Source organism: Thamnophis sirtalis, unplaced genomic scaffold (genome assembly GCF_051295495.1).
Source record: "Thamnophis sirtalis isolate CommonGarterSnake01/CBP01778 unplaced genomic scaffold, rThaSir2_p1.2 scaffold_4, whole genome shotgun sequence".
NCBI classification, from domain to species: Eukaryota; Metazoa; Chordata; class Lepidosauria; order Squamata; family Natricidae; genus Thamnophis; species Thamnophis sirtalis.
The window spans coordinates 126999507-127023517 of NW_028261384.1; the positions used below are offsets into that span (position 1 = coordinate 126999507).

Sequence of the window (24011 nt, forward strand, 5' to 3'; positions counted from 1 at the left end):
GGGACGCTGGGCCCCATTGCAGTGTACCAGTTGCAATGGGATTTGGAACCCACCACTGCACCCTTCCTCTAATTTCCTCTTTCTTCCTTCCCTCTCCTTTCCTCTCTATTCTTCTCCTCCTCTCTTCCTCTCCTTTTCTATTGTTATGGTTATCTCTTTTCCTCTCTTAACTGGTGTATTTTCGGGATGGTATTCCCGCAAGTCCAGTTATATCTTTATACTTATTGTTTCCCACTCCTTTTTCTTCACTATCATATCCCAACTATTTTTCAACTATGTCTCATTCTTGAACATATACTTATATATTAATAATTTCTTTTCTATTTCCCCCCTCTTCCCGCTTTTTTTCATTTAATAGTGTATCATCTGGGTTCCATATCTCTCTCTTACTTTCTTTTCTAAAAGCAGTCCAGTCTCTTCTTGAAAGCTTCCAGTGATGAAGCTTGCACAACTTCTGAAGGCAACTTCTGTTCCTTTGGTTGATTGCTCCCACTGCCAGAAAATTTCTCCTTATTCCAGGCTGAATCTTTCCTTGTTCAGTTTCCATCCATTATTCCTTGTCTGGCCTTCAGGTGCCTTGGAAAATAGCTTGATTCCCTCCTCTCTGTGGCAGCCCCTCAAATATTGGAAGATGCTATTATGTCTCCCCTGGTCCTTCTCTTCACTAGACTAGCCATGCTTGGTTCTTGCAACCATTCATTGTATTTTTTTAGCCTGCAGTCCCTCATGGCCATAGAAATACATTAAGTTCCACTTTTGTGGTTTATCACCAGCTTGCAAATGTTTGGAGTAGAACATGTGGACTGAAAAGAATAGTAGGTTTGTGCTAAGTCACGCTGGGAGAAAATTATCAAAGGCCACTTCCCACTTCCCAAGGTCTATGTGGCAACCAATATATGAGACTGAAAATGAATGGGTTTCTAGCTCTCATGGATACTCTCATGATTCTGGCAAGACTTGAACCAGCCTAGAATCAGAGGTGAGATTCAGCCTGTTCTGACAGGTTTGGCTGAACTAATAGCTCCAATGATCAGCTGGGAGTGAACTGGTTTGCTCCGATGACCAGGTTGGGCCGCCTGCCCCCTGTGCCTCATTTACTTATATCCTCTCAGCTGATTCACGCAGGTGAGCCGATTGCTGCACCTCAGTTGTGTTATTCCCCAGAAGTAACATGGAAGGTAACATGCATGCTCTGTGGGAGGGCAGAAGATTCTATCAGTATCTTGCCTGATGATCCTCATCTGATGATGCCGTTGTTCCGAAGTGCCTTGATTTGATTTTTCTCGGCCATTGTATCGTGTACTAAATGACAGAAACTTATGGAACGTGACATTTACAGAATACAAATGCTGACTGCTCAATCCATGTGGGAAGTCAAGTGGTGTGGGGTCAAAAAATGGTATCTTAGTTTACCCTCATCAGAAGTGATCTCTGCAAGATAAGAAGGAAGAAGGAGAAAAAGTTTCATTTGCCGAAAGCTTCATAGAAAAGGCAGAACTGCTGCCTACTGCTGTGGGTCTTTTTAAATGTTTTCTACAAGTCAGAATGCTGTGGTCAGTGTTATTGGCATCGTAGGGAATGCTGTGTTTTGCAGAAAACTTTGGAAAGGATCAAAACAGGGGGACCTTTTTGTGACTCTCTGCCCCACTGCAACACCAACCAGAGCCCCCAGTTTTCCTATTTGAAAGTATACTCCCCAAAAGCAAAGAATTCTGATTTGCAGGAAATGCAAAAAATGTATGAGAAACTTTATTGTTATTGCAAAGATGTCAGGGGGAAATGGCCTTTTCCAAATCCATCCAGCACACCATGTAGAAATAGAGGAAGAAATAAGACCAGGTTATTTGAGGGACTGCCTCATCCCAGTGGGAGTGGCCCATACCACTCGTGCCGATAGAGAATGCATGCTGTGGGTCCTCTAAGCCCAATTATTCCGGCTGGCAGGGTCCAGGAGGAGGGCCTTCTCTGCTGTTGCTCCTGCCCTCTGGAACATCTTGTCCCCCAATGTGAGGTTGGCCCCAACCCTCCTATCCTTTTGTAAAGGCCTAAAGATGAGGCAGAACAGTGCAATGGAGATAGTTGGTTGAGTAATAACACCTGTCTTCCACACCTTCCCCACGCTCCCCTTGTGTCCTTGGTTTTAATGGCTGATTTTAACTTTTTATGTTTTAGCTGTATATATAACTGAAAGCCTCCCAGAGGTACCCTATTATAAGATGGGCAGCCAATAAATTTAATTAATTATCTCACAGAAAGCTTTAGAGAAGGATAGAACTAGTCAGGGTTTTTCTGCTGTTTCTGTGCCCCAAATGAAAGAAGATTCAGTTTCCCTTCCAAATTTTCCAGAACATAAGGTTGACCCATAGGATAGTCATATAGCTTCACGCTCATTAGAAAAGGAACAGATGGAGAAATCTTGCTGATTCTAATCTAAATAATTGCACTGATGTGAACTTCCCAAGCCATGGGTTACTTGCCCGCTGACATGCTAAAGGCGATTCCTGAAATTTTCCTAAAACTGGGCACGTGCACGGGGCAAAACACACAATCACTGAATCTATTGTTAATCCGGCAGGATCCCACCACTGCATAGAATGCCAGGAGGTCATTATTTCTTCTTCAAGATCAATAAAAGCAAAAATGAACATTGAATTACACAAACACCAGCCAACTGGATTCTTTGTTTATTCTTTCCATCCAGAACAGAAGCACTGGGGATCTCCTATGGAATTTCTTTCTTCTTGTTTCTCCTCCTCCTTCTCACCTGCTTTTCTGGTCACCTGGCGGTAAGTCTCTGGAGGGGATACCTCGGAGGAGAAACCTCATGGAGATCTTTAATCAGGCAATGAGCAGGATCATTATAGCTTTGTAGTCCATTGTATTTTTATAGTTTTGGGAACAAAGCTTCTGCGGACAAATTTAAAAGATGGCCATATTCTTAGGGCTGATTGGAAGGGACTGATTGCCTCTGGGGTTGGGTTTTGAAGTTGTAATCTCCATGTGGAGCAAGGTCATTTTTGAAAAGTATCAAAAGTGTTTAAGCCCTCTTATGTTTTCTCCCTTGGACTCAGCAAAGGTGAGGTGTGAGCACATTTCTACAGGAGAGACATGAGCAAAGAAGAAAGTCATGTCTTACCTGCAATCCATATTAAAAATACAACTAGAGTGGTATATGACTTTGGGTGCACCTCCTACTTGGGAGAAGTAGTTTACAAAATCCCCGCATAGATGTTATAACTTCTTCTTGTGCCATATCCGTCATCATTTGCCTTCAATCATTCCCTGGAAGATTAAGTAAAGTATGGCGTATTTTTCCAGGTGTCACATCAAAAGTCCAAAATATTCCAACTTTCACTTTTTAATGGTTTTGATGATTTCCTCTTTGGCTTTCCCAGGCAACTTATCACCTATTATGCAAATAGATGTTACATAACCATACCTAATTGTCTAAAAGCCTTAACAAAGCTGTTATAAGGACATGGTTTGCCAAAGTGGGTAAGATGCTCCCACATAATTGGGTCCAAGGGAAGGAACAAATACAGTCATAATTCTGTGTATTAATTTATTGTATTCTTGTCCCCATATTGATGACTTTGATTGTATTGATGGGTACCAATAAAGGAGAATATTAGTAGCTCAGGAGTCCTTGGTGTTCTCTGAGCATGGTTGTTTTCTGTTAATCTAGACCAGCACTGATGATGTTGCCTTAACAGGGATGGGATTCAGCTGGTTCGGAACAGTTCAGGCGAACTGGTAGTTCCCGTGATTAGTTGGCCCCGCCCACTCACCCCTGCACTAGTTTGTCCTACATTTCCTTTGTTTGAACCCCAGCTGATAGGCATGGCAGAATGGACTGCCGCCCCTCAGCTGTTTTACTTACCAGAGCTGCAGTAGAAGGTAGGCTTTAGAACTGTTTTCAAATGCAATGCACATGTGCGGATCAAACTGGTTGTTATACCAGTTGAATCCCACCACTGGTTACCTAGTTTGGGTAATGAAATACCTGCAAGAAAACAACCAAGCTCACAGGACATAAGGACCCCTCGCAAATTGATGAGTTTGGGCTATATTTTTTTTTAATGTGAGCTCCATTTTATTTTGTTTTGTTTTGTTTAATGAAAAGTAAATTATAGTTCCCATGCACAAACAAATAGAATGGGATGGGATGGGATGGGATGGGATGGGATGGGACGGGACGGGACGGGACGGGACAGGACAGGACAGGACAGGACAGAATATGGAATGGAATAGAATAGAATAGAATAGATTGTATTTATTGGCCAAGTGTGATTGGACACACAAGAAATAAAAATAGTATAAGCCAATATGGATTTTTTTCTGTTGGGAACTATTATTGCTTTTTTTAAAATAGATTTTCCAATGTCAGGAGAAGATTGTTGGAGTAGTAAGAGAAAGGAATCTAAGATTTTGGCTCTATGGATGCTTACATCATTTTTTTCCCTCCTGCACACAGAAATGTTTCCTGAAAGGTCCCAAGATCTTCTATTGGGTTCCATCCATCTTGGCCAATGTTTGCACTCAACCATGGCTGCGTGTCTCCTTGGGCATCATCACTATTCTTGTGGTTCTCACAATGTCAGTGTTGAACTTGGTACGTCGCTAGTGAATGGGAAGGAGAGGGAAATAGAATATTTGGGGGAGGAGGAAGAGGAAAGGTTCAATATGCCTGGGAAGAACTCCTTGTAGCACGGGAGAGCCAAAGGACATTTAATTTTAATGTGGAGTTGCCAATCCGTACTAAGAGGCTTCATGGATGAAAGAATGGATTACATTCTTTGCGAGGTGGCACATTAGTTAGTGTGCAGTACTGCAGGCTACTTCAGCTGACTGCTAGCTGCAGTTCGGCAGTTCAAATCTCACCCGCTCAAGGTTGACTCATCCTTCCATCCTTCCAAGGTGGATAAAATGAGGATCCAGATTGCTGGGGGCAATGTGCTGTGTCTATAAACTGCTTAGAGAGGGCTGTAAAGCACAGGGAAATGGTATATAAATCTAAGTGCTATTGCTCGTTAACAGCCACTGTGGTGCAGTGGTTAGAGTGCAGAACTTCAGGCTACTTCAGCTAACTGCTAGCTGCAGTTCGGCAGTTCAAATCTCACCAAGCTCAACGTTGACTCAGCCTTCCCTCCTTCTGAGGTGGGTAAAATGCGGATCCAGATTGTTGGGGGCAATAGGCTGACTTTGTAAATCACTTAGAGAGGGCTGTAAAAGCACTATGCAGCGGTATATAAGTCTAAGTGCTATAGTGCTATTGTTTTTCAAAAGCAAAGTTTCTTCCAAGCTGTGCTTGAGTTATAGACGTTATATTTTTGGCGTTGGGTCCACTGTAGATTGCCACTGCCTTCTTTCAGGATGCTTTGTCAATTTCCAGTCCAGCTTTGTAATAGTGGCGAACATCTGCAGCTCGGGTATAGGATGAGGATGAAAGTTCGTTCTCCGAACGTGTGGGTTGGTTTCTGAACATTTTGTTACCAGGCTAGGTAATGTCTTCAGTGGAGTTTAGGGGCTCCTCTAAACTCTGCTGGAGATTTTACCTTGCCTGGTAATGAAATGTTCAGAAACCAACCCATAAGATCAGAGAACGAACCTCCACCCTCTTCCTAGTTTAACCTATACCTCTGAGATCTCCTGTTACTCTTCCATGTAAGGCAGGGGTGGGATTCAAAAATTTTAGCAACTGGTTCTCTGCCCAGTTGCTGGGTGGACGTGGCCTACTCAGGCTCCTGCACCATAGCAGGGGGGGGGAGTGTTTTCACCCTCCCCAGGCTTCAGAGGCTTTCTTTGAGCCTCTGGAAGGGTGAAAATGCTTTTCCTGTGCTCTGAGCCCCTCCGGAGGCCAAAAACGGGCTCATTTTTGGATTCTGGAACTTCTGGGAGGCCTATTTTTCAACCTCTCAGAGCCTCCACAAGGGCCCTACACTTACCTGACATCCAAAACAGGCCACGTGGAGACTCCTGTGATGGGAGGGGATGCGAGGGGTGAGCGGGGCCAGCTAGTGCTTGCAAATACTGGTTCAGTGAACCAGATGTAAAATTAACATCCGGTTCGCCCAAACCGGTCTGAACCAGCTGAATCCCACCCCTGATCTAAGGATCGCTCCGTCTAACCTTGTTGCAGCCAAGGTTGCTTGATGTGCAATCAATTCAATCTGCATGGGGATAAAAGCATTAGCAATGGCCATAGCACTTAGATTTATATACCGCTTCGCAGTGCTTTTACAGCCCTCTCTAAGTGGTTCAGAGTCAGCCTATTGCCCGCAACAATCTGGGTCCTCATTTTACCCACCTGGGCCAGGCACATTAACCCTGGTGAGATTCAAACTGCCAAATTGCAGGCAGCCAAGCAGTCAGCAAAAGTAGCCTGCAGTACCGCATTCTAACCACTATGCAACCGTAGCTCAACGGCTGCTATTAATCCTCTACCTGACCTTTGCTCCAGTAATCTGAATATAAAAGATACTGCAAGGGTTCAGGATGGAGGAATCTGATGGAGGAACAATACTCCTTCTCTGGCCATTGATAGAGGCCACTGTGGTACTGTATATTGCTTTTACCATAGTGATGCTATTCCTGAGAAACAGACGGAGGTTGTAGAATCCCTGGCAAATTGGTCAAATCTAAGTCATGCATTTCCTCTGGTATCTAGTCCAGAGCAGAAGAATTTCTATCCCCTCCTCCCTTCTAATGTGCTCTCTAATTCTGCTTCCTAGTTCTTTATGCCAGAAACCTCATGCTTTGTGAAGCTTGAAAATTCTACCTTATCAAGCATGAATACTGTACAGGAATTCTCTCGGTTTAACTCCCTCTTCAGTGTGCCGGTAAGGCTGAGTGCTTTAATCAATTCTCTTTTTTCTTTTCTTTTGATTAATGGATCTACCAATCTCACCAATAGCTTCTCTCTCCCTCTCTCTCTCTCTCCCTCCCTCCCTCCCTCAGTATTATATCTACTGCTGTGTCCTGGGATTCCTCTCGTGCTCCCTCTTCCTCCACATGAACTTCGAGCTCAAGTTGACCATGCTGATACTGTGTCTTGTGGTCTACAATGTGCTCTTCCTTCACACCCATTCCTGGCTCTCTGACTGCTATGTCTCTCAGCTGTACCATAACCAAACTGCACTCAGGTAATTAGCCCTCATGGAATTCTCCCAGAATAAAAGCAGAAGTGAAGACTACTAGTTATCCTTCTTTGTTAGTTCCTGCTTGCTGGGTTGGATGCATGCCATTTTAACGGCACATGGTATAAGTGGTGCAGGAAAGAGCAACAGAAATGATCAAGGAGTTGTAGCAACTTTCTTCCAACATTGGCACCATCACCACCTCCAATTTAAAAGCTGATTAACAGACCAAGTTATGCTTTGGGAGATATTTAGGGATGATTAGGGGACTGGAGTCTAAAACATATGAAGAGTGATTGCAGGAAATGGCTATGTCTAGTTTAAAAAGGAGGACTTGGGGAAACATGATAGCAGTGTTCCAATATCTCAGGGGCTGCCACAAAGAAGAGGGAGTCAAACTATTCTCCAAGGCACCTGAGTATAGAACAAGAAGCAATGGGTGGGAACTAATCAAGGAGAGAAGCAACTTAGAGCTAAGGAGAAATTTCCTGACAGTTAGAACAATTAATCAGTGGAACAACGTGCCTCCAGAAGTTGTGAATTGTCCAACACTGGGAGTTTTAAAGAAGCTGTTGGATAGCCATTTGTCTGAAATAGTTTAGGGTTTCCTGCCTAAGCAGAGGGTTGGACTAGAAGACCTCCAAGGTCCCTTCCAACTCTGTTATTCTATTCTATGTTTAAAGATGATGCCCATTGTTATGTGGCTTTTAAAGGAAGATTAGATTAATGGTCAGATATTAGTTGAGGCCATTGCCTTTGAAGGTTTCACAGAAAGTCATGATCCAAGAAGGTAGTATGAATATCCATTACTGGAGAGTAACAACACAAATTTATTGACTGTTTAAGGAAGTCCCCAAAACATTAGGCTAGGGAACTTTTGGAAATCTGATTCTGGATTAAAAGGACTTTTGGTTTCATCCAAGAGGTGTGTTCATGTGTTCTTATAACAGGGTTGCTGTAGAACTGAGGCAAATATTCTTGATATTATGTGACTTTGATGGTTTCTTCTGGATGGTCATCTTTCACAGGTGATGAAGGAAGTATACCATTGCATCCAAGAATTTAATTGCCTTCTAGTAAACATTTTGTCTGTGTTTAGATGAAAAGTTACTTTGATATCAACTGTTCCTAGCAGACATGAATCACCTGAACTTGATTTCACTGAAGAACAGATTCAGATGATTAGGAACCACTTACCTTATTTTTCAGAGTACAAGATGCACCAAGATTTTGAAGAGGAAATTTTTTTAAAAAAATTGCACTCTGCAGACCTTCCAAAAATGGCCTGTTTTTCGTGAAACGGCCTGTTTTTTGTCCAAAAAATGGCATGCATAGCCTTTAGGAGGCTTATGGAGTGCTTCTGGAGGCTGGGGAGGGGGGGGGGGGCAAAAATAAGCAAAGAAAACTGCTGTTTTTTCACTCATTTTTGCCCTCCCCATCCCCCAGGAACACTCTGGAAGCCTCCCAAAGGCTATGCACAGCCATTTTTGCAAAGGGGAGGGGTTTCAGGAGGCTAAAAATGCTGTATTCAGTGTATAAGATGCATTCTGTTTTTGACCCTCTTTTTTGGGGGAAAAAGGTGCATCTTATCAGGGGTGTCAAAATGATTGCTGGATGCATCACATGCAGGCCACACCCACCCTGGCTCCACAAAGGCAAAAAAAAGTCACAATACTGTCAGGCCTATTGGGGTTGTTACTTGGAACCATGGCAGATACAACATGTGACACGATCAGGTTTGACCACCGTGACTTAGATGCTTAGTATGTTTATCACAACACAAGGGTTTCAGCTGTAGCTTGTGGGTTTGAAATTATGTCAGACTTTCTTACTTTGTTCTTTCTTAGGTGGGAATTAAGGGAAGTAGTACTCCTCAAATATATTTTTTTTCCCCACACTTGGAAAGCTAATGAACCTGATTTATAACCTCGAAGATTGCAATGGTATAGATCGATGATGGTGAGTCTTTTTGGCACGAAGTGGCCAAACCGGAATGTGTGTGAATGCACGTGCTGATGTTCTGGCGCCCACAAAGACTAACTGGCCAATGCACATGCTTGCTTTTTGGCTGTTTTTCAAGCCATTTTCAGACCACTATTGACCTAACTCCTACAAAGCAGCCTGAAAATGGCCCGAAAATCAGCCTGAAAACAGCCAAAGAACAGGCTGTTTTTTGAGCCATTTTTAGGCAATTCTCTGGTGTTCCAGTACCCATGAAGACCAATATCAACATGCCCTCTGGAAACCAAAAGAGCAGCTGGTGAGGGCACACATGCACACAGAGAGGGCTCTATGTGCCACCTCTGGCATACAATACAATACAATAGCAGAGTTGGAAGTCAGTTGCCAAGGGTCTGCATTTTCATTACATGACCAACTGGATTTTATCATGGATTTTAGTTTTTATGTATTATTTTATGCTAGAATTTTTAATTGTATAGTTACTGAGTGATTTTATTTAAATAATAATACAATAGCAGCGTTGGAAGGGACCTTGGAGGTCTTCTAGTCCAACCCCCTACCCTAGGCAGGAAACTCTAAACCACTTCAGACAAATGGTTATCCAACATCTTCTTAAAAACTTCCAGTGTTGGAGCATTCATAACTTCTGGAGGCAATTGTTCCACTGATTAATTGTTCTAACTGTCAGGAAATTTCTCCTTAGCTCTAAGTTGCTTCTCTCCTTGATTAGTTTCCACCCATTGCTTCTTGTTCTGCCCTCAGGTGCTTTGGAGAATAGTTTGACTCCCTCTTCTTTGTGGCAATCCCTGAGATATTGGAACACTGCTATCATGTCTCCCCTAGTCTTTCTTTTCATTAAACTAGACATACCCAGTTCCTGCAACCGTTCTTCATATGTTTAGTCTCCTGTCCCCTAATCATCTTTGTTGCTCTTCTCTGCACTCTTTCTAGAGTCTCCACATCGTTTTTATATCGTGGAGACCAAAACTGAATGCAGTATTCCAAGTGTGGCCTCACCAAAGCATTATAAAGTGGTATTAACACTTCACGTGACTTGATTCTATCTCTCTGTTTATGCAGCCTAGAACTGTGTTGGCTTTTTTTGGCAGCTGCTGCACACTGCTGGCTCATATTTAAATGGTTGTCCACTAGGACTCCAAGATCCCTCTCACAGTTACTATTATTGACCAAGGAACCACCTATACTGTACCTGTGCATTTCTTGCCTAAATGTAGAACCTTACTCTTTTCACCATTGAATAAGGTATGCGTGCCATAGCTGCACCATCACGGGTATAGATAAAACATTACTGATTTATTTTGTTCATAAAATTGCAAAGCATACATATTTTTGTGCGTGCTGATGTTGTTAAAAAAATTGAAATGAAACAAGCAAGCAAACCAAGAAAAATGATATGAAACATAATTGAAACCAACACTTTGCAGAATTGTCCTTGTCACCTGGCCCTCAATTATAGAAAAAGGAGAAGTGCAAGCTCTTCTGCAGAATGGACTATGTAAATTAAGGCATTCACAAGAATCACAAGTCACAGCAAGAGACATTTGTTTCCCTCATCTTTCACCAGGATTATACAAGTCCTGCTATCCATGATAGGGAGTGAAGGTTATATTACCTTGATTGATGGGTGCCCGTGGATTTTTTTTTGTGTTTCGAAAGAGGACTATGTATGTTTAACAGGTTAACAGAGTTGGCAGGGACCTTATAGTCATCTAGTCCAACCCACTGCTCAAGCAGGAGACCCTATACCATTTCTGTAAAATGGCAGTCCAATCTCTTACTGAAAGCCTCCAGTGATGATGAAGCTCCCACAACTTCCAAAGGCAACTTCTGTTCCACTGGTTGATTGTTCTCACTGTCAGAAAGTTCTTCCTTATGTCTAGGTTGAATCTCTCCTTGGTCAGTTTCCATCCATTATTTCTTGTGTGGCCTTTGGGAAATAGCTTGACCCCCTCCTCTCTGTGGCAGCCCCTCAAATATTGGAATGAAATGATTCTTAGTTTCTTCACCTTTCTTTCTTTTTCCATGCAACAATGCAATGCATTCCTTGGCTATGAAAAGGATTTGGGTGACCACAAGCCAAACATGAGGCACCAATGTGATGCAGTTGCTAAAAAGCCGAATGCTATCTCAGGGAGCCTTTAGAGGAGCATAAAGTCCAGTTCACAGTAAGCCATTGTTCCAACTTGGGATAAAGCTCTGATGCCATTCACCATACTGTGTCTAGGTTTGGTCATGTTAATTTATAGGAGAGACTATTGCCAACTTAGCAGTTTTAAAGCACCTAAAAAATGCAAGTGGAAAAATAGGGACCACCTTTGGTGGGAAGGTAACAGCCTTCTGTGCGCCTTTGGCATTTAATCATGCTTGCTACATGACCACGGAGACATCTTTAGACAGCGCTGGTTCTTTGGCTTTGAAACAGAAATGAGCACAACACTCTAGAGTCAGGAACAACTAGCACATATGTGCAAAGGGAACCTTTATCTTTACCTTTATTGGATTTTGATTATGCATACAAAAACATCCCTTCCATTGCCACTGAAGCTTTGGCTGCCTCCCACTGGCCCACAGAATCAAAAAGGCTGGGGACCCCTGCCATTGGTTTCTCTTGTCAAATTAAAAAAACTGGATATGGCCTTACTAAACTTACTAAATATTTAACCCACCGCTAGACTGGATAAAGACCCGGCCCATTTAGAAATGGATTCCTGTTACTTTGGCAAAGGTTATCTGAGGGTGTGTGTGCAATTGCCAGGGGTGGGCTGCTACGGGATCACCTGGGTTTGGGAGAACTTGTAGCTAACGTTATGGCCAGTTCGGAGAACCTCCAAATCCCACCCCTGGCTGGCCCCACCCACCCTGCCCCTCTCACCCCTCCCCTTCCAGGAGTCTCCGCATGGTCCATTTTGGATGTGAGGTAAGTGTAGGCCCTGGGCAGAGTCTTGGGGAAGCGGGGAAAAGGGTCTCCTGGAAGTTCCAAAAGGCCTCCCGGAGGCCGGGAGAGGCAGTTTTCGCCCTCCCAGAGACTCAAGGAAAGCTTCTGGAGCCTGGGGAAGGCGAATCCCCCCTCCCCGCCCCATGGTGCAGGAGGCCAAATAGGCCACGCCCACTAAGCAATCGGGAAGAGAACCTGTTGCTGAAATTTTTGGAGCCCACCCCTGGCAATTGCTATGGTAACTCTCGATGAACATATTGTGCTCCAGAAGGTCATTTTAGAGGAGGAATGATGTTCTCTGTAACTCCATTCTTTCAGACCTGGGGTGCTGAAGGAGCCCAAGGTGATGGGAGCATTCTCATTCTTCATTTTCTTCTTCACCCTCTTGGGTCTGGCTAGACAGGTGAGTTCCCTCCAGTTTCCACTTTAATTCAGGTTGTGAAAACTATTTTTTTTGGTTGCTGTCTTTCAGTGATCTCCATGTCTCATAAGCTTAGGGCTGGGTGCAGGCATGAAATCCTCTTACCTTTGCTACCTGGTTTGGAACCAGGACCATGCACATGCTTACTTCGCTCACTCGCAGTGCTTCTGCGCATGCGCAGAGCATCTGTGATGACATCTGGGTGGGTGGGCGGAGCCTCCCATCACTGTCGCTACCAGTTCGCCCGAATGGGGGTGAACTGGCAAAATACCACTTCTGGCTGGGTGACAATGCCTGCCCCATTTCTCATCTGTAATAGAGAAGAACTTCCTGGTAGGACCAACACAAGTACAGGATTATCACATAAGCTTTGGGTTGGGTGACATAAACTTAGGCAGTGTTGGGATTCAACCAGCTTGCACCCATTTGGGAGAACTGGTTGTTAACTTCCTAAGCAATTCAGAGAACCGGTTGCTGGAAGAAATCTCATTTTGATTTTTTTTCACTTTACCGGGCTAATCCTGTAAGGAAGGCAGGAAGGAAACATTCTGGTGTTGTTTCTAGCCTAATCTTTATTTCCCTGATTACAGAAACTGCCTCTCTGGTTAAGCCTTATTAAATTGTAACAGCTAAGGCGAAGCGCCCATCGACATGAGCGACGTTGAGTTGACCATGCCCACATGGTCACATGACCTACCCAGCTGGTCATTAGGACAGAGAACCAGTTGTTAAATTATTTGAATCCCACCACTGAGCTTAGGGCTGGGTGACAATATAGAGCCTGCCCCGTTTCTCATCTGTCATCCTTTTTTAAAAAAATCAAATTTTTATTTTTATATTTTTTATACATATCAATGCGTCAATGGTGATGTATCTGGGTATCATACATTTCAATACACATAAACATAATCTTATTACTCCTAAATATTACATTTCATTTCCATTATTTCATATTATTTATATATGCCTTTTACTATCATCCTTCATTTCTAAACCTTCTTTCTGTCTCTTCCATTTTTTCACTTCCATTTGGGAGGCCCGCAGAGTGATCCTAGGGGCTGGCGAGGGGAAGAAACTTCTTCAAAAAATTTACCTCTTCAAAATCTCATTGCGTCTTGTACTGTACTGCAGTGTGTCTTATAGTCCGCAAAATATGGTATTTATATTAATATATTATTCTGATATCTCCAACCCGAAGCTTAGGTGACAATGCTATACTTGCGTTGGTCCTACCAGGAAGTTTTCCTCTATGACAGATGAGAAGTGGGGCAGGTTCTGGATTGAACTCACGAAATGCACCTTGGGGAAGTTGGTTTGAGTGAAATTGCAAGGCAAGTTTCCCATCACTCTTTCAAAGTCACCTCTTCACATCCTGCCGCATGCTTTCCTCTTTTGTGGCTTGAGGCTTTGAAAATCTTTGCTCATGTTTGTCCACCAGCATTCAAAAAAGCTATTTCATGTGGCCGTGTGTTTTACAAACATCTGGTTTTGTTCTCCTTTTTTTTGTGAATGAGGGAATTTTCACGTAGTCAGTAACTGATTTGATGAAAAAAATGTTCCAGATAATGTAAGAACTAGTTCGTCAAAATACCGAGTTCTTAGAATGTTTTTTCCTGGAACTTAGTTTGGTTCATTATTGAACTCTTTTTCTTTGTAATCTTTTTACCATTTAATAAAAACCACAAATTCACCACACTGTATACCACACTCACAATACATGTCACATCGATATAACCTTATCTTGTTCTGCATGCTTCTGTTGTGGCCCAGTAGGGTCCTGCAGAGCTGGCAGCAGATTCAGACAGTGAGGAGGTTGGGGAGGAACATGGGCCAGTCCTGGAGTCTGGGGAAGGCTCTGATGAGGGCTCTGTGTCGGAGGCAGAGATGGGGCCAGAGCCATATGCCAGTTGTCAGCTGCCTTTAAAGTCAGACATCAGTGAGGCAGAAAAAAAGCTGGAGCCTGTTCCCAGTGTGCGCATGCGCAGAGTTTCCAGATAAAGGGAACAGCTAAAGAAAAGGGGTTGACTTGGGAGTAAGGCCACAGCTGGATGATGAATGGCCCCTCCGAAAGGGAATAAAAGAGGAGCGAAAGTGGAGTGGAGTTTTCAGGAGACAATTTGTTCGCTAGTTGGTTAGTGACTCTCAGAGACTCCTTGCCAAGTTTTGCTGATATCAGCCTGGCAGCTCTCCAAACCAGATAAGTTCTGTGACCTTAAATCCTCCTTTGAAAGACTTTGCTGGATGTAAATGAGCAGAATTCATAGTATATTAATAAAAGGGTTATTTGCCGGCACAAGGAGTTTGTTTCATGCTGTTGGGAAGCCTCAGTCAGAACAGCTTCTGCTGAGACATGGTCTAGTGGTTAAGGCACCAGGCTAGAAATCTCTGAGTTCTAATCCTGCCTTAGATATGAAAGCAGGCTGTGCGACATTGGGACAATCACTGTCTCTCAGCCCAACACATCTCACAGGATTGCTGTGTGGAAAATAAGAAAATAACAATAGCACTTAGAGTTATATACCACTTCACCGTCCTCTCTAAGCGGTTTACAGAGTCAGGATATTGTCCCCAACAATTTGGGTCCTCATTTTACCCACCTAATATTTATTATTTATTCAATCAAAAGACTGCCAAAAACGTTCCCACCAGCACTGACAGGGCAAACCCCTAATATATAAAAACAAAATGAAACTCTAGACCCTTCTAATACTGATGATGTGACCTAGGTTGATAATGAAATGTCTGCGAGAAAACCATCAAGCTCGGAGAGAGCATCAAGAAAACCCAAAATTCAACTTTGGGTTAAAATATTGCTTCGCGAAAGGAAAGGTCCTCATTGCAAAACTGAACCTTCTTTTACCTCAGAATGAGTATTACTGCCGCTTAGATTTTCTCTGGAAGAAGAAGTTCAAGAAAGAACGTGAAGAGATTGAAACCATGGAGAACCTCAACCGGGTCCTGTTGGAAAATGTTCTCCCAGCTGATGTAGCCCAGCAGTTCATTCGCCAGAACCGGCGCAATACGGTGAGACCTGAAGGTTGATATTTCACTGATGATCAGAGGTGGTATTCTGCCGGTTCAGACTAGTTTGCCCAAACCAGTAGGGGAAATCCCGGTTGGGCCCACCCATCCCATCTCTATGACTTCCTGTTTAGGCACATTTTCAAGCCAAAGGGCCTGCACGAAAGACTGAGTGCATGCACGGACATTTGTGAACTGGTAGGGAAGGTAAGTGAATACCACACCTACTCATGATGCCAGAAAGAGAGAACTGAAGCCAAACTATGCTAATGTTACTTATCTAGATTCTTGACACATTGCCAACACAGGTTGGAAGGGAAGGAAGGAAGATGGCAGGAAGAAAGATTCTGCTCATCTATCAGATTTTTTTTGTGTCTTTCTGGACAACTAATCCACCTAGAAGTTGGCTGCTAAAGTTTGGATCTTGAATTGGGTTGCAGAAACAAAACAGGTTATAGGTTCCTTCATCTAGGGAACTACATTTGGTGGCCTCTTTTCTGCTGTGGCATCTACATTGTAGAAACTTTTCCCCCAGAGATGAGGTTGGCCTTATCACCCCTGAGCTTTGAAGGTATCTCAAGAACGGCTTATGCTAGCAGGCTTACAGACATTTGAGGACAGATGAACTCATGAGGGCTTCAGAGACTCTATGAACGCCAGAAATGGGCCTGTTTCTGGAACTTCCGGGAGGCCAGTTTTTCATCTTCCCCCAGCCTCCATACGGGCCCCGTACTTACTTACCTGGCATCCCAAATGGGCTGCAGGGTGACTTCTGAGAAGGGTGGGGTGGGGTGGGCAGGGCCAACCACGGGTGGAATTTGCAGGTTTATCGAACTGGGCAGATCCTTAGTTAGAGGATTGCCTGAACTCATGCAATCTCACAGCAGCCCATCCCTCCCTCCCTCCCTCCCTCCCTCCCTCCATCCATTCATCCATCCATCCATCCATCCTCTATTTGCCATGCATCTCCTGAAAAAATGACTCTGGGCAAATTCCAATTTAATCTTTTCCTATCCCTCTGTAGGTGGTAGAGTTTGATGTTTGGAGTTTGATTTTGCATGTTGAAGTTTAAGGGTTACGGTTTCAGAATCTGGATGACTCTCAGTCTTTCTCTGCCAGCAGGATCTCTATCACCAATCTTATGATTGTGTCTGTGTTCTCTTCGCTTCGATCCCGGACTTCAAAGAATTTTATTCTGAATCCAACGTCAACCATGAGGGACTTGAATGCCTCCGACTGCTCAACGAGATCATTGCTGACTTTGATGAGGTATGGGAAAATATATGTACAGTAGCTGTTGGTAGATGTGTACAATTATACCTTCTCATTCTTTCTTGTCTCTCTGTATATATATATGTGTGCATCAGGGGTGGGTTTCTCGCCCCGTTCCAACCGGTTCGGTTGGAACGGGGCCGGTGGCGTCCTCGTGCACGCGTGCAGTGCATGCATGCGTACTAGCATCTGTGCGATGCTCCAGCTGCTCCTGGAGGATCGCGCAGGTGCTGTATGTGTCCTGCACATGTGTGGAAGCGCAGAACTCGTCAAAACCGGGTAAGAAGCGCAGGCGGGCAGCTGGGCCCTTCGCCGTTCCAGGAAGTTACTTACTTCAGGGTTCGCCGACCAACCGGTTCGCAGGGACCACCGCGAACCGGTTGAAACCCACCCCTGGTGTGCATGTATACTTACATTGCTTGCACTTAAATATTATACATTTGCAGAATTTTGATACTGCTTTCCAATTATTCCCACAAGCATTCATACTTGTAAAAATTCAATAAAAAGTTTAAAAAAGTCAAAATGAAGAAAACAGATGCACCTTATTTTAGCAGAAATTCCATACAAAATGCAATAAAATATGAAAGATAATCAAAATACAGATGGGTGTAGAAAGATGAGATAGATTTATGAACAAGCAAAAGAATATGGTTATTCCATTTCATCCACCACCAAAAAAAAACAAAAAACCTCTCAATTACATTTTTATTCCAGTTCACATAAAAACTGTTTGAACAGCTTATACTGAATAGGTTCACTCTTCCTTACACTGGCCTCTTCCTCTCGTAAGACAAAAAATAATAATCATAGAGTTATAGTAATTGTGCATAAGGAAAACCATACTTACATGTACCATAATATAATCAAAGCCAATAGATCTTGTGACAGTTTTGTTTATTTCTAGGAAATACAATGTTTGAATGAATAAATAAATAATTCATACTCAAGCGACCAAACATCACCCAATCAAAGCCAGCAGCCAATAATTATTGAAAATACAAGTGGACCACCTTTTGGGTCATCAAAGATCATAGTTATCATTTGGGAGGGACTTAGGTCCAAAAGCTGGTTGGAGTTATATCATTTGTGGGCTAGGCTGGAGTGGGATTCCACCGATTTGGACTGGTTTGGGAAAACCGGTAGCTCCGACTATCAGCTGGGAGCGAACCGGTTTGGTCTGACATTGAAGTGGGCCTGCCCGCCCACCCCTATCCTATATTTCCAAAGTGGCAGAGTGGATTGCTGCGCCTCAGCTGTTTTCCTTGGCAGCAGTAATGAGGAAGGTGAATTTTCTGTAAACTGTGCACATGTGCACAGCGAACAGGTTGTTAAACCGGTAGGATCCCACCCCTGTTTCCAACTGTTCCCTGTGCCAAAATGGTGGAAACTATGTTCCAACAGTGTTGATCAAGGGGAGTTCCGAAGATCTCAAAAACGCGGCTTTTAATTCCAGGTTAAAATAATAAGATGTAGAATAGTGATGGGATTTGAGGAATCTATAATCTGGAGAAATGTTAGTATAGTGCTAGGTTAGGAAGTAAGCATTAAATAAATCAGTTTATTTAAGTAGGGTATATTACCAGAGGTGGGATTCAGCTGGTTCGGCCTGGTTCAGCCAAACTGGTTACAATACCGGTTACAATACAATACAATGCAATAGCAGAGTTGGAAGGGACCTTGGAGGTCTTTTAGTCCAACCCCCTGCCTAGGCAGGAAACCCTATACCGTTTCAGACAGATGGCTATCCAACATCTTCTTAAAGACTTGCAGTGTTGGGGCAATCACAGCTTCTGGTGGCAAGCTGTTCCACTGATTAATTGTTCTAACTGTCAGGAAATGTCTCCTCAGTTCTAAGTTGCTTCTCTCCTTGATTAGTTTCCACCCATTGCTTCTTGTTCTATCCTCAGGTGCCTTGGAGAATAGTTTGACTTCCTCTTTGTGGCAACCCATGAGATATTGGAACACTGCTATCATGTCTCCCTAGTCCTTCTTTTCATTAAACTAGACATACCCAGTTCCTGCAACCATTCTTCATATGTTTTAGTCTCCAGTCCTCTAATCTCTTTGTGGCCCTTCTGTGCACTCTTTCTAGAGTCTCCACATCTTTTCTACATCGTGGCGACCAAAACTGAATGCAGAATTTCAAGTGTGGCCTTACCGAGGCATTATAAAGTGCTACCAACACTTCACGTGATCTTGATTCCATCCCTCTGTTTATGCAGCCCAGAACTGTGTTGGCTTTTTTGGCAGTTGCTGCACACTGCTGGCTCATATTTAAATGGTTGTCCACTAGGACTCCAAGATCCCTCTCACAGTTACTACTGTTGGGCAAGGTACCACCTATACTGTACCTGTGCATTTCGTTTTTGTTGCATAAATGCAGAACCTTACTCTTTTCACCATTGAATTTCATTTTATTAGATAGTGCCCAATATTCTTGTCAAGATCCTTCTGTATCTTAAGCCTATCTTCTGTGTTGGCTATTCCTACCAGCTTGGTGTCATCTGCAAATTTGATGAATTCCCTATTTATTCCCTCATCCAAATCATTGATGAAGATGTTGAAGAGTACTGGGCCTAAAACAGAGCCTTGGGGTACTCCACTGCATACTTCCCTCCATGAAGATGCAGTTCCATTGAGGACTACACATTGAGTGCAGTTGGTCAGCCAGTTAATGCTAACTTTGTGTGCAGTTCAGAGAACTGGCTGATCTACCACTGGCTGGCCCCACCCCTGATATGACTTGTAGAAACCTAATATCACCATGGATGATATCTAGTTGAAGAAACTCTGCAATTGTAAAACTGTAATTTGTGGGGTCCTTGGTGCTCTCTGAAGTTGGTGGTTTTCTAGCAGATGCTTCATTACCAAACTAAGCTTATAAATATTAGAAGGGAGTAGGAGTTTGTTGCAATAAATTGTATAACATTCATTATTTCAGTCTCAGAATTGTAAGAAGCATCCATGCCTGGAGATGACCTCGGCCTGATTGTATCGCCATCATACTTCAGACTCATAGTGCATCTGACTAAATATCTTTCAGAGAAAAATTCTAAGCTAGATAAATGATTGATATACAAAAATGTCTTAGCATTTGAACTATCGGAATAAACAATTTCCTGTCTTTCTTTTAATAGCTGCTTCTGAAACCGAAATTCAGTGGGGTTGAGAAGATCAAAACCATTGGCAGCACTTACATGGCAGCTACTGGCTTAAACGTGGCAGCTGGCCAGGATAGCCAACAGGTGATGTCTTCATTTAGGATGACTCTACTCATCCTGAATCTTTCAACGGGAATGAGATTTCATGCTCTGTTTCCACATTAGCATATTCACAGGCATAGATTTGGTGCTTATTATTTGCATCTTTTTTTTTGTATGAATTATTTGGGAATATAGGATCTTTCAATTTTGGAATGGTTCCATAATTTAGCCCTTCAAGATCCTGGGAAAGTAGGGTATATATGCACTTGAATGGAATATGTATGATAAAGAATCTGTAGAGGTCAGAGGGAATGACTGTGAGGAACAGGAGAAAGAATCATTACCAAAGCAAGGATTAGATAAGAGGTGGATGAGGCCACAGCAAGAATGTAGCATCAGGAAACATCCCAGACTGGTACCTTCCTAGGTTCACATGAAGAACCTGAAGATAAAGGGAGGGGAGAAGCTAATTCAAATTTGCAAAACTCTGTCACTATAGCACCACAAGAAAAGTAGTCCTGGACTTACAACCACTTGTTTAGTGACCAATCAAGCTTTACAATGATTGAAAAAAGTGATTTATGAGCAGTCTCCACATTTATGAGCCTCACAGCACCCCCACATTAATGTGATCAAAATGGGATTCCTTGGCAACCAACGTGTATTTACAATGGTTGTAGGGGCTTAGGAGAGCCGAGGTGGCACAGTGGTTAGAGTGCAGTACTGCAGGCTACTTCAGCTAACTGCTAGCTGCAGTTTGGCAGTTCGAATCCCACAAGGCTCAAGGTTGACTCATCCTTCCATCCTTCCGAGGTGGGTAAAATGAGGACCCAGATTATTTGGAGCAATAGGCTTTGTAAACCGCTTAGAGCGGGCTGTAAAAGCACTATGAAGTGGCATATAAGTGCTATTGCTATTTCTATCATATGACCACCATTTGTGACTTTCCCAACTGGCTTCTGACAAGCAAAGTCAATGGGGAGAGATTAGATTCACTTAATGACTGTGTGATTTATCTAATGATTCACTTAATCATTTTTTTGTGGCAAAAAAGGTTTTTAAATCAGGTGTGACTCACTTTACAAGCCACAGCAATGGTTTCCTAGTATCATCTAACTTGAAGGGCTCTGTTCTGACCCAGGCTTTCCAAGAGCCTGAAGCAAACTCCTTGTCCCAACAAAAAAACCCTTTTATTAATTTACTGTGAAATCTGCTCATTCACATCCAGAAAAGTTTTTCAAGGGAGGATTTACAGTCACAGATCTTATCTGGCTTGGAGAGCTGCCAGGCCGATATCTGCAAAACCTGGCAAGGAGTCTCCAAGAGTCACTAACCAATGAAGCGAACTAATTGTCTCCTGCAAACTCCACTCCTCTTTCGCTCCTCTTTTATTTCCTACTCATCGTCCACCTGTAGCCTTACTCCCAAGTCAACCCCTGTTCTTTAGCTGTCCATTTTATCTGGCAACTCAGTGCATGTGCACACAGGGAACAAGCTCCAGCTGTTCGTCTGCCTCACTGATGTCTGACTCTGGAGGCAGCTGATAACTGGCATATGGCTCTGGCCTCATCTCTGCCTCCGACACAGAGCCCTCATCAGAGCCTTCCCCAGACTCCAGGACTGGCCCATGTTCCTCCCCAACCTCCTCACTGTCCGAATCTGCTGCCAGCTCACCTGGCCGCTGGCAGGCCACAACAGGCTCACTTTGAGTTTGAGGCAGGAGAATATTAGGAAAACACATCTTTGGTACTTTTGTTATTTGATCAATTTGTGCTAAGCCACTTTCCTCTTAATATTTACCTGTGTGAATCTGTCTCTCTGTTTTGTTTTGTTTTTTTACATTTTCTATCCATTGGCTTGCATTGATACATCCATCTACACGGATAATTTGTGCAGGACATTGAATGGAGCTACACTCACCTGGGAACCATGGTGGAGTTTGCCATGGCATTGGTAGCCAAGTTGGACATTATCAACAAGCATTCGTTCAACTCTTTCAAACTCCGTGTGGGTGAGTGTTAATAAACTGAGCATGAACTAAGAAAATTCCTTCCCGTATAAACATACTTTGGCTATGAATTCACGATACGATGAAAACAGGGCATATATTTTTTGGAGAAAAGGGGAAGCTGGTGTGCAAATCACGTTATTTTTCTTCAGTAGCTGAGCTATGAAAAATGTTGGCACTATTATACAAGTGTGCTCTCAGGTTCAGTGTCAGGTTCCGGTAGGTCGGAAGAAAACACCACAAACACAGTCCCGGTTTGTAGAAATTTTATCCCCCGCTCTGGCATGAACTGACCAACAATGAACACAAAGCAAAGCAATGAAATATAGTCAGGGCTATCTGTCCAGTGCTCCCCATCACCTTTAAATGTTCCCGCTGACCCACCTTAGCCCCACACACACATGTCATCCCCCACACGACACCAGGAAACAAGTCCTGGGCACATGCAGCCACCTCTCAGCCATCCCTGTATGATTTAGCCGCCCCAGTGCACATACGGCCACCTCTCAACTGTTCTCGATGATCCCTGTTTGATTTAGCTGCCTCAATGTGCATGCACCTCCCAGCTGTTTCTGCCACGGCGGCTCAATTGTTCCAGCTGGAATCAGGTAGGAGTGACAAAAAAAAAGCAGGGCTGTCTCAGTTATGGTCCCTCACTCATGTACACACAGGCCAAGAAAATGGCCACACATAAATCACTTTCAGTTGAACACTGAGGCACAAATAGTTCTTTAAAATACATGGAGATCCAGTGAATTTAAAACAACAGCAAACTTTTATTGATTATAAGATATATATTTACCATATTTTTCAGAATGAAAGACACACCTTTTCCCCCTCAAAAAGAGGGTGAAAATCTGGGTGCATCTTATACACTGAATATAGCATTTTTAGCCTCCCGAAAACCCGCCCATTTCACAAAAATGGACAGAGGGTTTGGGAGGCCTGCAAAATATTCCTTGGGACTGGGGAGGGCAAAAACGAGCAAAAAATGGGCCGTTTTTTGCTCGTTTTACCCCCAGCCTCCAGGAGCACTCTACAAAGCCTCTGCATGCCCCATTTTTTTTCCAAAAAAGGGTCATTTTTTTGCTCATTTTGCCCCCCCCCCCCAGCCCCACAGGAGCACTCTACAAGCCTCCCAAAGCCTATGCATGCCCTGTTTTCTTTCAAAAAATGTGTGAAAAATGGGGCAGTTTTTGCTTGTTTTTGCCCCCCCTCCCAGCTCCCAGGAGCACTTTAGAGGCCTCTCAAATTCTCTGCATGCCCTATAACGAGGAGTGCAGAGGATTTGGGAGGCTTGCAGAGTGCAAAAACTTTTTTTAAAAAAATACCTCTTCAAAATCTTGGTGAGTCTTATACTCCGGTGTGTCTTATAGTCTGAAAAATACAGTACGTCATCTTACACACTCTCTTTCATTCACACTTATCCAATGTCTACAACTAGGCTACCAGAGCACTAGCCAGAGGGACGGAAGCTGCCAAGCCTGGGCGTCAGACCTGGAAGCCATCTTTTACACTGGGTCTTTCGTTGGGCGGTGTTACTTGGAACCCTAACAGTGGGATCCAAACATGACTCAAAGAGTGGGCAGGTTCCAGAACCCCTTTTACCCCTACAAAGGTCTTGCTTTGTTGGTGGGGAGGGGCTCAACTCTTTTGTTGGTGAGACTTGAAGAGGGGTCTTGCCATATGCTCAGGCTCAACTTTTTGTCTCCTTAATGACTTGCATCCTTTATCTGAGGGAGCTTTTCCTGGCTTTTCTCCAGCCTGCTTATATGCCTTCACCACTTTTAAGCATGGTGATTTCAGCCTAAGTCTCACCAATTGGTTTTTGAATTTTTAGAGTGAAAACTTTTTTTAAAAAAAAGTGCTTATGTTACAATTGAACAAATTATGTTTTAAAATTTTACATGGTGCTGTAGAGCAGAGGTATCAAACTCAAGGTCCGTGGAGACGGCCTAGAAACAGTAAAGGAATAGAATGGAATGGAATGGAATGGAATGGAATAGAATAGAATAGAATAGAATAGAAT

The 24011-nt window shown here is 43.3% G+C and overlaps 1 protein-coding gene across 1 annotated transcript in view; it reads left to right on the forward strand.

Moving 5' to 3' along the window:
* Positions 1–24011, forward strand: part of ADCY4 (adenylate cyclase 4) — an 83705-nt gene that overhangs the window by 50495 nt on the left and 9199 nt on the right. The window contains exons 16-24 of the mRNA XM_087714155.1: positions 2702–2786; positions 4475–4612; positions 6732–6839; positions 6958–7142; positions 12373–12457; positions 15341–15499; positions 16619–16765; positions 19909–20016; positions 21871–21985. Of these exons, the coding sequence (XP_087570281.1) occupies positions 2702–2786; positions 4475–4612; positions 6732–6839; positions 6958–7142; positions 12373–12457; positions 15341–15499; positions 16619–16765; positions 19909–20016; positions 21871–21985 (1130 nt within the window). The remainder of the gene's footprint in view (positions 1–2701; positions 2787–4474; positions 4613–6731; positions 6840–6957; positions 7143–12372; positions 12458–15340; positions 15500–16618; positions 16766–19908; positions 20017–21870; positions 21986–24011) is intronic.